Below are 15,463 nucleotides of genomic sequence, written 5' to 3'. Positions count from 1 at the left end.
ACACAACAGTATCACTGTGCTTGATTGTCAGCAAACTCGCCTGACCTTAACCCCATAGAGAATCTATTATAGAGAATCTATGGGGTATTGTCAAGAGGAAGATGAGTGACACCAGACCCAACAATGCAGACGAGCTGAAGGATGCTATCAAAGCAACCTGAGTGCTGAACATATATTTCAGTAGGACAACATTTCAGATTTTAAAAACATTTCTCCAAACGTAACGTTGGTCATTAAGCTCAAAAAGTTTAATTTTAGTTTCATCAGAACACAGGACATGTGTCCAAAAATTGAGGTATTTGTTCCTGTGTGCATATGCAAACATTAATCTGGCTTTTTTATATTTCTTTTGGAGTAATGGCTTCTTCTTGGCAGATTGGCCTTTCAGCACATGTTGATACAGTACTCGTTTCACTGTGGATATTGACACAATCTTACCAGCTTCCGCCATCATCTTCACAAGGTCTTTTGCTTTTGTCCTTGGGTTAATATGCACATATCGGACCAAAGCATGTTCATTTCTGAGACAAAGAACCCCTCTCTTTCCTGAGCGGTATGATGGCTGGACATTCCCATCTTGTTTGTACTTGCGTATAATTGCTTGTACAAATGAACGAGGCACCTTCAGGTATCTTGAAATTGTACCCAAGGATGAGCCAGACTTGTGAAAGTCCACAATTCTCTTCCTGATATCTTGGCTGATTTCTTTAGACTTTCCCATGATGCTACAGTGGGTGCGGAAAGTATTCAGATCCCTTTAAATTTTTCACTCTTTGTTTTATTGCAGCCATTTGGTAAATTCTAAAAAAGTTCATTTTTTTCTCTTTAAAGTACACTCTGCACCCCATCTTGACTGAAAAAAAGAGAAATGTAGAAATTTTTGAAAATTTATTAAAAAAGAAAAACTAAAATATCACATGGTCATAAGTCTTCAGACCCTTTGCTCAGTATTGAGTAGAATCACCCTTTTGAGCTAGTACAGCCATGAGTCTTCTTGGGAATGATGCAACAAATTTTTCACACCTTGATTTGGGGATCCTCTGCTATTCTTCCTTGCAGATCCTCTCCAGTTCCGTTAGGTTGGATGGTGAACGTTGGTGGACAGCTATTTTCAGGTCTCTCCAGACATGCTCAATTGGGTTTAGGTCAGGGTTCTGGCTGGGCCAGTCAAGATTGGTCAGAGAGTTGTTCTGAAGCCACTCCTTTGTTATTTTAGCTGTGTGCTTAGGGTCATTGTTTTGTTGGAAGGTGAACCTTCGGCCAAGTCTGAGGTCCAGAGCACTCTGGAAGAGGTTTTCATCCAGGATATCTCTGTACTTGGCCGTATTCATGTTTCCTTCAATTACAACCAGTCGTCCTGTCCCTGCAGCTGAAAAACACCCCCATAGCATGATGCTGCTACCACCATGTTTCACTGTTGGGATTGTATTGGGCAGGTGATGAGCAGTGCCTGGTTTTCTCCACACATACCACTTAAAATTATCACCAAAAAGTTCTATCTTCGTTTCATCAGACCAGAGAATCTTATTTCTCATAGTCTGGGAGTCCTTCTTGTGTTTTTGAGCAAGCTTTATGCGGGCTTTCATATGTCTTGCACTGAGGAGAGGCTTCCGTGGGGCCACTCCGCCATAAAAGCCCGACTGGTGGAGGGCTGCTGTTATGATCTGCAACAAGAACTAAGGAAAGAAGGGGAAAGCTTTCCCTACAGTAAGACTAAGCTGAAACCCTACGATGTAGCAGGCTGCCTGTTCCTAGCGAACAGACCTGTTTTAGTCCTAGGCTAGTCTGAACGAAGACCTATAGAATAAAGGGAAGGAGTCCCTAAAAGAACTAAGGACTGGAACAAAAAGGGACATCTCCTGAACACAGAAAGTTGTTGCAGAAAACAAAAGATAAACTGACATAAAGGTTTTAGAGGTCCCAAAGGACCAAGCGAACTGAGAGATAGGCACTGAAGCACCTGGCTAGCAAAACAGTCAAACAACACTGAAGTCCAGCACAGCCAAAAATTCGGAGCTGGAATATAAAGGCAGATGGTCACGTGACCGCAAAACACAAGATGGAAAAAACAAACAGGAGGGTTCTAACAGCTGCAGTGATAGTTGACTTTGTGGAACTTTCTCCAGTCTCCCCACTTCCTCTCTCGAGCTCAGCCACAGTGATCTTGGGGTTCTTCTTTACCTCTCTCACCAAGGTTCTTCCTTGGCCAGATCTGTGCCTTGCCACAATTCTGTCACTGAGCTCCTTGGGCAGTTCCTTTACTCTCATGATTCTCATTTGGTCTGACATGCACTGTGAGCTGTGAGGTCTTATATAGACAGGTGTGTGCCTTTCCAAATCAAGTCCTATCAGTTTAATTAAACACAGCTGGACTCCAATGAAGGAGTAGAACCATCTCAAGGAGGATCACAAGGAAATGGACAGCATGTGATTTAAGTATGAGTGTCTGAGCAAATGGTCTGAATACTTATGGGGATATTTCAGTTTTTCTTTTTTAATAGATTTGCAAAAAGTCTACATTTCTGTTTTTTTACAGTCAAGATAGGGTGCAGAGTGTACTTTAATGAGAAAAAAAAATGAACTTTTTAGAATTTACCAAATGGCTGCAATGAAACAAAGAGTGAAAAATGTAAAGGGGTCTGAATACTTTCCGTACCCACTGTACACAAAAAAGCAGTGTGTTTCAGGTGTGCATTAAAATACATCCACAGGTACTGTACAGACCAAAAGTTTGGACACACCTTTCTCATTTAAAGATTTTTCTGTATTTTCATGACTATGACAATTGTACATTCACATTGAAGGCATCAAAACTATGAATTAACACATGTGGAATTATATACTTAACAAAAAAGTGAGAAACAACTGAAAATATGTCTTATATTCTAGGTTCTTCAAAGTAGCCACCTTTTGCTTTGATGACTGCTTTGCACACTCTTGGCATTCTCTGGATGAGCTTCAAGAGGTAGTCACCGAAAATGGTCTTCCAACAATCTTGAAGGAGTTCCCAGAGATGCTTAGCACTTGTTGGCTCTTTTGCCTTCACTCTGCGGTCCAGCTCACCCCAAACCATCTCGATTGGGTTCAGGTCTGGTGACTGTGGAGGCCAGGTCATCTGGCGTAGCACCCCATCACTCTCCTTCTTGGTCATATAGCCCTTACACAGCCTTGAAGTGTGTTTGGGGTCATTGTCCTGTTGAAAAATAAATATTGGTCCAACTAAACGCAAACCGAATGGAATAGCATGCCGCTGCAAGATGCTGTGGTAGCCATGCTGGTTCAGTATGCCTTCAATTTTGATTAAATCCCCAACAGTGTCACCAGCAAAGCACCCCCACACCATCACACCTCCTCCTCCATGCTTCACGGTGGGAACCAGGCATGTAGAGTCCATCCATTCACCTTTTCTGCGTCGCACAAAGACACGGTGGTTGGAACCAAAGATCTCAAATTTGGACTCATCAGACCAAAGCACAGATTTCCACTGGTCTAATGTCCATTCCTTGTGTTCTTTAGCCCAAACAAGTCTCTTCTGCTTGTTGCCTGTCCTTAGCAGTGGTTTCCTAGCAGCTATTTTACCATGAAGGCCTGCTGCACAAAGTCTCCTCTTAACAGTTGTTGAAGAGATGTGTCTGAGGCTAGAACTCTGTGTGGCATTGACCTGGTCTCTAATCTGAGCTGCTGTTAACCTGCGATTTCTGAGGCTGGTGACTCGGATAAACTTATCCTCAGAAGCAGAGGTGACTCTTGGTCTTCCTTTCCTGTGGCGGTCCTCATGTGAGCCAGTTTTTTTGTAGCGCTTGATGGTTTTTGCAACTGCACTTGGGGACACTTTCAAAGTTTTCCCAATTTTTCGCACTGACTGACCTTTATTTCTTAAAGTAATGATGGCCACTCGTTTTTCTTTACTTAGCTGCTTTTTCTTGCCATAATACCAATTCTAACAGTCTTTTCAGTAGGACTATCAGCTGTGTATCCACCAGACTTCTGCACAACACAACTGATGGTCCCAGCCCCATTTATAAGGCAAGAAATCCCACTTATTAAACCTGACAGGGCACACCTGTGAAGTGAAAACCATTTCCGGTGACTACCTCTTGAAGCTCATCAAGAGAATGCCAAGAGTGTGCAAAGCAGTCATCAAAGCAAAAGGTGGCTACTTTGAAGAACCTAGAATATAAGACATCTTTTCAGTTGTTTCACACTTTTTTGTTAAGTATATAATTCCACATGTGTTAATTCATAGTTTTGATGCCTTCAATGTGAATGTACAATTCTCATAGTCATGAAAATACAGAAAAATCTATAAATGAGAAGGTGTGTCCAAACTTTTGGTCTGTACTGTATGTCTCTCATTAACTCAGATGTTGCCAAAAAGAAGAAGCTTCCAAACACAGGACATCATCATATGGGCAGTCCAGAATTGTTTAAAGGCATAGTAATCTTAGTGCATGTAAACTTTTGACTGCAGTAAGTAATAAAAATGCCTTAAAACATTCTTTCTCTCTCATTATTCTGGCAAATGGCAAATATTAAAAATTATGGTAATCCGAATTGAAAGGTTTATTCTGATTTCATGTCGGATATTGAGAAAAACATGCATATGTGTCTTTTTATATAGTGTATGTAAACTTCTGATTTCAACTGTGTAATATATATATATATATATATATATATATATATATATATATATATATATATATATATATACATGTATATATTAAACAATTTAAAAAAAAAAACAATTTTTTATGAAAAATTAAAAAGGTACAAAAAATATCAATAATTTAGTACAAATTACATTTTCCTGCATTTACATAAAAACATATCAGGTATGCACATCGTCATAATAACAGGTGAAATTAAATTTATAATACAGTTGGTGGAGAACATAAACAATATATATATATAAAATCAATAGACTTTTTTTCTATAGTTGCATGGAAATGAAAATTGTGAAAAAAACATTGCAGTAAGTTGCATAAACTCCTAACGGAGCCTAAAATGAATACAATTTCTCCAATGTAAAGGAAGACAACGTACAGCCATGTCAGAGTAAGAGTTAAAAAAAAGTTGTGCCTGAAATGGAGCTGCGAAAAATCAGGTGATTATGATTGTATATGGCCTGACCATTGAACCCAAACACAACAGTGCCAAGGTGTCCAAGCAAAATAGATGGCAGCTGGCCTTGCCCACCGATTTCTAAAGTCTATAGGGGAGTTCTAACTCTCCTCCGACGGGGAGTCCTAACACTCCTCCGACGGGGTAGTCCTAACACTCCTCCGACGGGGTAGTCCTAACTCTCCTCCGACGGGGTAGTCCTAACTCTCCGACAGGGGAGTCCTAACTCTCCTCCGACGGGGGAGTCCTAACTCTCCTCCGACGGGGAGTCCTAACCCTTCTCCGACAGGGAGTCCTAACTCTTCTCCGACGGGAAGTCCTAACTCTTCTCTGACGGGGGAGTCCTAACTCTTCTCTGACGGGGGAGTCCTAACTCTTCTCCGACAGGGAGTCCTAACTCTTCTCCAACAGGGAGTCCTAACTCTTCTCCGACGAGGAGTCCTAACTCTTCTCCAACAGGGAGTCCTAACTCTTCTCCGACAGGGAGTCCTAACTCTCCTCCGACGAGGAGTCCTTACTCTTCTCTGATGGGGGAGTCCTAACTCTCCGACGGGTAGTCCTAACTCTTCTCCGACAGGGAGTCCTAACTCTTCTCCAACAGGGAGTCCTAACTCTTCTCCGACGAGGAGTCCTAACTCTTCTCCAACAGGGAGTGCTAACTCTTCTCCGACAGGGAGTCCTAACTCTCCTCCGACGAGGAGTCCTTACTCTTCTCTGATGGGGGAGTCCTAACTCTCCGACGGGTAGTCCTAACTCTTCTCCGACAGGGAGTCCTAACTCTTCTCCGACAGGGAGTCCTAACTCTTCTCCGACAGGGAGTCCTAACTCTTCTCCGACGGGGGAGTCCTAACTCTCCTCCGACGGGGAGTCCTAACTCTTCTCCGACAGGGAGTCCTAACTCTTCTCCGACAGGGAGTCCTAACTATTCTCCGACAGGGAGTCCTAACTATTCTCCGACAGGGAGTCCTAACTCTTCTCCGACGAGGAGTACTAACTCTCCTCCGACAAGGAGTCCTAACTCTCCTCCGGTGGCTGGTTTTGGGGACAGGTTGGATTTCCTTTTGGAATGAAATACAAATTGATTGCAATTGCGAAGATTTTTCATTGCCTCCCACCGAGCGCACTGTGTTTGCCGTCGTAGGAGACCTGTTCCCTATCACCGTGTTAACCACTGACTTTCCTCTTTCAGCACAAGCCTGACGAGTCTGAGAGCGAGGGCTGGGAATACGCCTCGCTGTTTGGATGGCGCTTCCATCTAAAGTATCGCAAGACGGACAGCTTCCGCAGACGGAGGTGGAGGCGACGGATGGAGCCCCTGGAGCAGACCGGAGCGGCTGCGGTTTTTGCTTTGGAAGGATCTCTGGTATGTGGGGACTGAATGTTTTCTCGTTGATGATAGTATTAAAGAGTATTTTATTTTTTTCCAAATCGATAATAAATGCCCCTCAAAAAATCATTTGCATATATCATATCAGAGACATCGGCTTCTTTGTTCTCCTGGACTGATCAGTTCTTCTAAAAATTCAACATTCACTAATAAAATGTGTCTTCAGTGAATACCGACCTTCCAATTACTGAGATCGGAGATGGCAGTTGGTGCTCATAAGCTTCTATGGAACTTGCCTCCAGTTCCTCCCATCTCCATAGAATTTCAAAAGCACCAATTGTCATCTCCTATCTCAGTAATAGGATAATCTGTCTTGACTGAATACAGATTCTACCTGTGAATCATCAGTCGAGGAGGAGAAAGAAGCTGATTTGTCTGATAACGTTTATTACAAAGTTTCTTAGTTTCACGTGTGCTATTGATTTAGGAAAAAAAATAAACTATGGTTACTCTTTAAAGTGACCCTCCACCTTTGACTTTACCTGTGTTGATTCCTTGGAGGCAATGAATTTATTATAAGTACCTGAATGTATTTCTAGTAGCTGGGGTAATGCTTTTCCATGATGGATTCATTTGGTTTAGCGCCTTTGGAAATTCCCGGATGACAGATTGGTGGAGGTAGGCACGCCGGCCGATCAGACAATTTATACCCAATTATAAAAAATTCAGACTTTTTTTTAATTCCTGCTGTGATTTTTCACGCAATAGCAATTTTCTCTGATTTTTGCTATATGTTTTATATTTTTTTACGCCTTTTTGGTGCAGATTCGAGTTTTTTTAAATGCATTATTTTAGTACTGAATTCTGCAGGGAAAAATTGCACCAGGATAACGGCAGAATCCTGCATCGTCTTTAACAGCGCAGCGGGTGAAGGTTTTCAGGAAATCACATCCACTTTGCTTGAAATGTTCAATGCAGCTGATTTTTCTGCATAAATAATGCAACAGTTATTGGTTGCAGTGCTGTCGACATGACGTCAGCACTGCTGCCAGCAAAAAACACTCAGTGCTGGACCTGGAGAGGGTGAGTACAGCACAGAGCTTATAGAAAGAACCTTTCTGAAGGAGGACAGCACCTTTGGGATTCTCCATTGTCAATGGATGTGATTTGCGAGGTTTTTGCTCAAAGGCAGAAGCGGTTACAGAAAGTTCAGTTTACTGTACAGGGGACTGCCTCTCAGTGCTGCACAGACTAGTTCCCAGGAAGCAGAATGGTTTATACAGCTATGTAAGACAAGGAAATAAAGAGTAGAAAAACAAGAAACTCTGCTTGGTATCTCTCCGAGCTTGGTACAAGGGACACATTGTGCTGCAACCAGGCGGGACGAAAATGAGAAGTCCTGGAAAAGCCTTCACGCCTCAGATTTATTAATCAGCATCATAGACAAGACTAGACCAGACGAAACCCCCGAGAATGATGGATGCTCACTTGTTCCAATGGTTCTTGCGAGAAAAAATAGAGCCAGATCATGTTCTCTGAACGAGGCCATGTACATTCCGGTGGCTTCATGGATTTGCCAGGAGGACACGACCTCGGGCCACAATGTGCTACAGTGTATAACAGGTCCTTCATCAGAGACCCCTCGTAGAAACCACAAATCCCTACTCATTCCATAGCTCGTTGCCTCGGCCAAATAACGGGGATCCTTTTACCAAATAGCATTAAGGGTCCAGGGAAAATAAGGAATGAAAGATGTCCTTGGGTCGATCTTCTTAACCTTCTCTCCGTAAGTCCTGCCAGATCTGGTGATTGCTTAATATCCGTTTCTGTCGGTGTTAGTGGAAAAGGTTATCTCTCGTAAGTCCGCGTGATGGCTGGGATCTGCCCGTGGTCTGGCTGGAGTATAGAAAAAACATTTCCCTCTCTTCATTTGCTACTTAGTCTGGCTCCGTAACCTCATTCCCTTCTGTGAGGCTTCAAGTAGCAGCTCCGGAGGTTTTTGGTGCGATGAAGAAGTTCTCACTTTTTTTTTGTATTGCGGTTTTTCCGATAATTGGGTCAGGTCTGATTTTACAGTAAAATACTTGCCTAGAAGTTCTTCTGTTGGGTTCAGGTTTACCGGAATAGATATTATTACAACACAAGAAAATCTTACAGAAAAGGAAAAGATGGAATTCAGCATTGATAGGGTCCAAGAAATGGTGGGCAACTGACCGACCTACTGTGGTGGTGACGGCTTGGAGCAATTGGTGGGAGCTCCTCTATGGCTCAGGTCAGGTTACATAGATTTCCGGGGACGTTAGAAAATCTCATTGCACAAAAGGAAGTTATAGTTTAAGGTCGGGGAGATGCCTGACCGGCTTCTTAGTTGGCACCATGTTCTCTTCCACTTTGACCATGTTCTCTTCCACTTTGAAGAGGCCTTTCTGCATACCCAAGGAACATTGCATGGCCTATAAGTGAGAAAAAAAAATCAATACTCACTTTCCGGACAGATGTTGCTCCTCTGTAGTCAGCGTTGCATCCCCCACCGGTTCTGCTGATCGGCTGCACTATTTGTATTTTGTCCAGTAGTGGAAACCCCTTTAAAGAGAAATTTTACCCCTTAGAGTAGAACCTCCATCGAAGGTCTCTACCTTGCACTGATGAGGGGCAAGAACCCTGAAAAGGAGGTCTTTTCCTCTTGGAAAAATGCCTGGTTTGGTTTCTTATCCTAAGCCGCGTGGGAAGGCTTTTTAAAGGGAATCTGTCAGCAGGTTTTTGCTATGTATTCTCATGTAGGGGCAGAAACCCTGATCCCAGCAATGTGTCACTTTGTTTACTGGGTGCAGCAGTTGTGATACAATCATTTTTCTCTGATGCGGATCAAGCAGAGCTCTGAATGCTGAGTTGTGTTTAACCCCGCCCACAACACTGATTGGCAGCTTCCTGTGTATATTGACAGAAAGCAGCCAATCAGTGTTGGGGGCGGAGTTACACAGAGCAGAAGGACTAGGAGACACGAGACACCTAGTCCTGTAGTGATAATCTCCTGCTGATAAAACACTGATTTTATTGAAACAGCCAGACACAGCCCAGTGAGTGACACATCGCTGGAATCAGGCTCTCTGCCCCTAACCTTACAGCTTGTAAAATAACAGTGAACACATTATTTAATGTGATCAGTAAACGACAAATAAAAATGTCGCAAATGCATTTTTTTTCTGCATTTAACTCATAATAAAGTGTAATAAAAATGGAAGATTTATGTAAATAGAAAAAAGGTTCACCTTCCGAAAAAAATGAACTTTACACAGCTATGTTCACCTAAAAATGCTAAAGTTATGACTCGCCTTCGTCCAACATTTTGTGGCAGTAGTTACAAAATTTTGTGGCATAACGTTGCCTCGATACTACGTTGCTGAATGGCTTCCTTTGGAGAGAGATTACATAATTTTAGTTCTTGGGGCTTGTTCACATGTTGCATTTTTGTTACATTTTTTTTGCACATTTTTTCAGCAGAAAAAAAAAGAAAAAGTGAATGAGGTTCATGTGGTTTGCACCCATTGCTTATTTTTTTCTTGCAGATTTGATCCTTCACAATGTTTTTTTTAAAATCCGCAATGCGTTAATTCTATCAGCGTTTTTCATCATTCAAATTAACGGGGGGGAAAAAAAATGTAAGAAAAAAGGCAAAAATCGTATTTTATGCAGCGTTTTTTTTTCTGCCAACGCTGGTTTTTAAACTAAACACTATAACTTAAATTATTAGCTGTTAGGGCATGCCCACCCCGTGCCCACGTTTCTCCCCCCATTTGTAAACTAGCGAGTGCAGTTTTAAATGTTTGTGCAAAACTTATTTTGGAGTTCTACACTCAGAACGTGTGCCCGGCTATCAGTACTACCCGGCTCCATGAGATCCCGTTGCAGGGAGCAGAGGGTTAACATTCCCAGTCCCGACGCTGGAATCCATTGCCTTGTGAACTTCCCGCTAATTGTCCTAATGTTTGTTTTAAAGTCGTTTCCACCGAACCTTCCATAAGCAATTTTTTTTTTTTTTTTTCGGGGGGAAAAACTCAAACATCCTGCGCTGTTCCACTTCTTGCTGCTTTGCTGGGGAACAGTAGAAGGATTCTTGTAAGTTACGGTAAGATGCAAAGGCCGACATTAAATGAATAATATACAAACCTGGGAGAAAAGCTTCCAGCTCCGGAGCCAGTCATCATCATTAACTTCTGACCCAGGAGCCGAGGCTCGGAGGGATTCTCTCTGCTCTGGGCACGTAAGAGTCTTCTGGTTGTGGATGTGTCACATTTCCTAATTTGCTTACATTGGAGCGGTCCTCGCACCCATGATCCTCTCCTCTTGGTCTTATTCTTCATAGTCTCCTTCATTTATTGAACAGTGAACTTTTAACACCGCCCGCCATGCAGCTAAATACATCCCAGAGCGGTGTGTGCCGTATATCACAGGCATTATAGCATGAAATCACCCAGAAATTCATCCTTTCTGCAATCTCGATGACTTATTGGCCGGGCCACACACGGGGCACGGTGGGCCAAGGAGGGATAATGCAGCGCATTGTAACTAGAGTGTGAGCAGTCTTGGCTAGTGGCTTTTTGGCATCGTACCCGCAGTATTACTCTCTCTACGGACCGGTCATAGGGTCGCAGGGATAAATTACTTCTTTATGCGTTGACTTATTTTGTCATAATTGCTTTGCAATCAAGGGTGGCAGAATAGGGTCTAAATTATGCCAAGGCGACTACGCATATGCTCCATTGGAAGCCGCACAGTCGGGAGTATACCGCCGTATACCTTCCATGTCTACAAAATGGAATTGCGTATCTCACAACACAAGTTTTAGACAGAAAAAAAAAGGATTCCGACTTTTACAAACCAGCTGAAAAAAACTCGAAAAGACGCTTTTTTAACTCTCGATAGATTTGATGCATGCGCCGGGTGATTCCCTGCTGCATGCGCCGGGAGATTCCCTGGTGCATGCGCCAATGGGCATTATGAATTGTGCTAGAAATTATGGCAAAATCAACTTTTTTTTAACACCATCCTGGACATAATTCACAATTTTTACAATAAGTTGGCCCATTGGGTATAGCCAAGAAATATAAGAGGTGTAAGAAAGTGTCTCTGTACTGGGGAAAAAAAATCAAGAAGAGGGAAAAATTTGGCATCTCGTACAGCAGTGATCCACAACTCCGGCCCTAAAGAGCCACAGACAGGTCATGTTTGCAGGATTTCCTTAGTATTGCACAAGTGATGGAATTATGACCTAGACAATACTGTCACGATTCCTACTATCGGTGTGTCTGGATGCAGTGAATCTAGAACAGGGGATTGCTGAGCTGTCATTATGGTGATGGACAGCTCAGCTAACCAACTGGAGCCTAGGGCATGCTGAACTGTCAGTGTTGTTGATTGACAGTTCAGCTGCCCAATCAGGGTCAGGGCGTTTGGGGTTTTTTTCATGTATCTCCTGTTCGGAGTGATTACCTGGATATTTAGCTGGCTCTCTGCCTCCAATTGGTGCCAGTTGTAGCTTTGAGCTCGGTGGTGTTTGCGTATTGTATTCCTGTGTTCAATCTCAGAACTATTGTCACCCTACCTTTGACCTTGTTTCTGACCGTCCATTTGCCTAGCCCCTTCATCTTGATCCGCTACCTTCCTGGAATTCTGACCTTGGATTGTAACCTGACTACGCCTTTGTCTTACCCCTTTGTTTATGACAAATTCTCTTGGTATGCGACCCTGGACCTCTTGAAAACCCAGCTTTTCGGCTTGCTCGCGAGTAGGTACTAGCATCGCAAATACTAAGAAAATCCCGAATCCTGATCTGTTGGTGGCTCTTGAAGACTTGGAGCTGGGGAACACTGTCGTACACCAACATCAAAATGAACAAGTCATGCTGGAGACACAGGCAAAAAAAACAAAAAAAATGTCTCCATTGGGTCTGATCATTATAATCGGAAACAGTAGTGTGTTTTTTATGCCAAGACTATGACAGGTTTTTCCTACGTAACCCAGTACAATATTTCCGAGTGTCAGTAGATCTCAATGCCAGTCTACTGTATCAACTCTGTCTTGTATTAATAAAGTCATGAATATTGGAGAATATTGGAGAAGAAATTATTACTTTACCCTCTTATAAAGGACTCGTGGCCACATCTTGAATATGCTATGGAATTTTGGGCACTTGTACATAAGAATAGATAGCACAGAACTGAAAACCTCTCCACTTATGACCATAAAAATGGAACGGCTGATCTTTGAAAAATGTGGCTTTCCAATGTTTGTTCAAGTCTCTCAATGACCTCCTTATTGAGACCAGTGACCCAAGCCTCCATGTAGGCCAATTTATTATCCCATGAATAACAGTACATTTGCCAGAATAATTGGTTGGTGATGCCTACAAGCCACAAGCCTACATCCAAGTATCTCCTTCTGGTGGTCAGAGAAACTAGAAATTGACCCGAGTAGATCTATTTCTTCTTCTACAATGATTAGAACTTTCGTGAGTTGTGTCCTTGTTGTGTTGATGGACAGATGTTCGATGAACTGATTCCTGTGCTGCTCAGAATGACACAATCGGGCCGTTTTCTCCAAACTCGCAGTGTTTTTATCTATGACCAAATCTACTGAGCTGTCACTCGGCTGACACACCACAAGTTTCCTTTAGACGCGGTGTGATAGTATTTGGACCCGTTCCCCAGGAGTTTTACACTAAGCAGAGGCAAGACCACCTAGGTCTCGTGGCAGCGCTCTCTGGAGCATGTGGAGAACCAGCTGTGTCATGTGTCGCCTCCCTCATAATATGTGGAGGTGTCACGTTGACGCCTTACAGAAGGCTCCTCCATGACTTTTCCTACTATCGGGGCTTCAGATTAAATAAACCAGTCACCAGTAAAAAGCTTCTGACGCCCCGCAGGGAAAATGTAATTTACATCTTATTATCTCTGATTATTTACACAACGAAACCCGCATCCAATGTTCAAACATCCATTTACTTCACAGTCGTTTCCAGAGGACACTTTGCATATAAGACAGGTACAGTACAGTGTAGAAATATGAAGACCAGCGTGTAACGCTAAAAAATGTGCGGTACAGTGTGATCTGTGAAGGATTAAGAGTTTATAGTCTAATGGTCAGGTCAGTGCAGGTTATTACTGTGCAGTGCGGTCATGTGATCAGGTCAGTGCAGATTATTACTGTGCAGTGCGGTCATGTGATCAGGTCAGTGCAGGTTATTACTGTGCAGTGCGGTCATGTGATCAGGTCAGTGCAGGTTATTACTGTGCAGTGCGGTCATGTGATCAGGTCAGTGCAGGTTATTACTGTGCAGTGCGGTCATGTGATCAGGTCAGTGCAGATTATTACTGTGCAGTGCGGTCATGTGATCAGGTCAGTGCAGGTTATTACTGTGCAGTGCGGTCATGTGATCAGGTCAGTGCAGATTATTACTGTGCAGTGCGGTCATGTGATCAGGTCAGTGCAGGTTATTACTGTGCAGTGCGGTCATGTGATCAGGTCAGTGCAGGTTATTACTGTGCAGTGCAGTCATGTGATCAGGTCAGTGCAGGTTATTACTGTGCAGTGCAGTCATGTGATCAGGTCAGTGCAGGTTATTACTGTGCAGTGCGGTCATGTGATCAGGTCAGTGCAGGTTATTACTGTGCAGTGCAGTCATGTGATCAGGTCAGTGCAGGTTATTACTGTGCAGTGCAGTCATGTGATCAGGTCAGTGCAGGTTATTACTGTGCAGTGCGGTCATGTGATCAGGTCAGTGCAGATTATTACTGTGCAGTGCGGTCATGTGATCAGGTCAGTGCAGATTATTACTGTGCAGTGCAGTCATGTGATCAGGTCAGTGCAGGTTATTACTGTGCAGTGCGGTCATGTGATCAGGTCAGTGCAGGTTATTACTGTGCAGTGCAGTCATGTGATCAGGTCAGTGCAGGATATTACTGGGCAGTGCGGTCATGTGATCAGCTCAGTGCAGATTATTACTGTGCAGTGCGGTCATGTGATCAGCTCAGTGCAGATTATTACTGTGCAGTGGGTCATGTGATCAGCTCAGTGCAGATTATTACTGTGCAGTGGGTCATGTGATCAGGTCAGTGCAGATTATTACTGTGCAGTGCAGTCATGTGATCAGGTCAGTGCAGGTTATTACTGTGTAGTGCGGTCATGTGATCAGGTCAGTGCAGGTTATTACTGTGCAGTGCAGTCATGTGATCAGGTCAGTGCAGGTTATTACTGTGCAGTGCGGTCATGTGATCAGGTCAGTGCAGATTATTACTGTGCAGTGCAGTCATGTGATCAGGTCAGTGCAGGTTATTACTGTGCAGTGCTGTCATGTGATCAGGTCAGTGCAGGTTATTACTGTGCATTGCAGTCATGTGATCAGGTCAGTGCAGGTTATTACTGTGCAGTGCCGTGATGTGATCAGCTCAGTGCAGATTATTACTGTGCAGTGGGTCATGTGATCAGGTCAGTACAGATTATTACTGTGCAATACGATCATGTAATTAGGTCAGTGCAGGTTATTACTGAGCAGTGCAGTCATGTGATCAGGTCAGTGCAGGTTATTACTGTGCAGTGCGGTCATGTGATCAGGTCAGTGCAGGTTATTACTGTGCAGTGCAGTCATGTGATCAGGTCAGTGCAGGTTATTACTGTGCAGTGCGGTCATGTGATCAGGTCAGTGCAGGTTATTACTGTGCAGTGCAGTCATGTGATCAGGTCAGTGCAGGTTATTACTGTGCAGTGCGGTCATGTGATCAGGTCAGTGCAGATTATTACTGTGCAGTGCGGTCATGTGATCAGGTCAGTGCAGATTATTACTGTGCAGTGCAGTCATGTGATCAGGTCAGTGCAGGTTATTACTGTGCAGTGCGGTCATGTGATCAGGTCAGTGCAGGTTATTACTGTGCAGTGCAGTCATGTGATCAGGTCAGTGCAGGTTATTACTGTGCAGTGCAGTCATGTGATCAGGTCAGTGTAGATTATTACTGTGCAGTG

General features: G+C 43.3%; 1 protein-coding gene across 8 annotated transcripts in view; it reads left to right on the top strand.

Annotated features, from left to right (window-relative positions):
- The window catches only part of DYSF (dysferlin), a 680,318-nt gene that overhangs the window by 506,278 nt on the left and 158,577 nt on the right, over nucleotides 1-15,463 (top strand). For all 8 annotated transcript variants that reach the window (XM_073649582.1, XM_073649538.1, XM_073649547.1 and 5 more), the window contains one exon: nucleotides 6,311-6,484. In XM_073649582.1, coding sequence (XP_073505683.1) covers nucleotides 6,311-6,484 — 174 coding nt within the window. The remainder of the gene's footprint in view (nucleotides 1-6,310; nucleotides 6,485-15,463) is intronic.

Source organism: Phyllobates terribilis, unplaced genomic scaffold, assembly GCF_046119375.1.
Source record: "Phyllobates terribilis strain yellow unplaced genomic scaffold, ASM4611937v1 Scaffold_1__5_contigs__length_1240528914, whole genome shotgun sequence".
Taxonomy (NCBI): domain Eukaryota; kingdom Metazoa; phylum Chordata; class Amphibia; order Anura; family Dendrobatidae; genus Phyllobates; species Phyllobates terribilis.
This window is presented reverse-complemented; position numbering and strand designations above follow the sequence as displayed.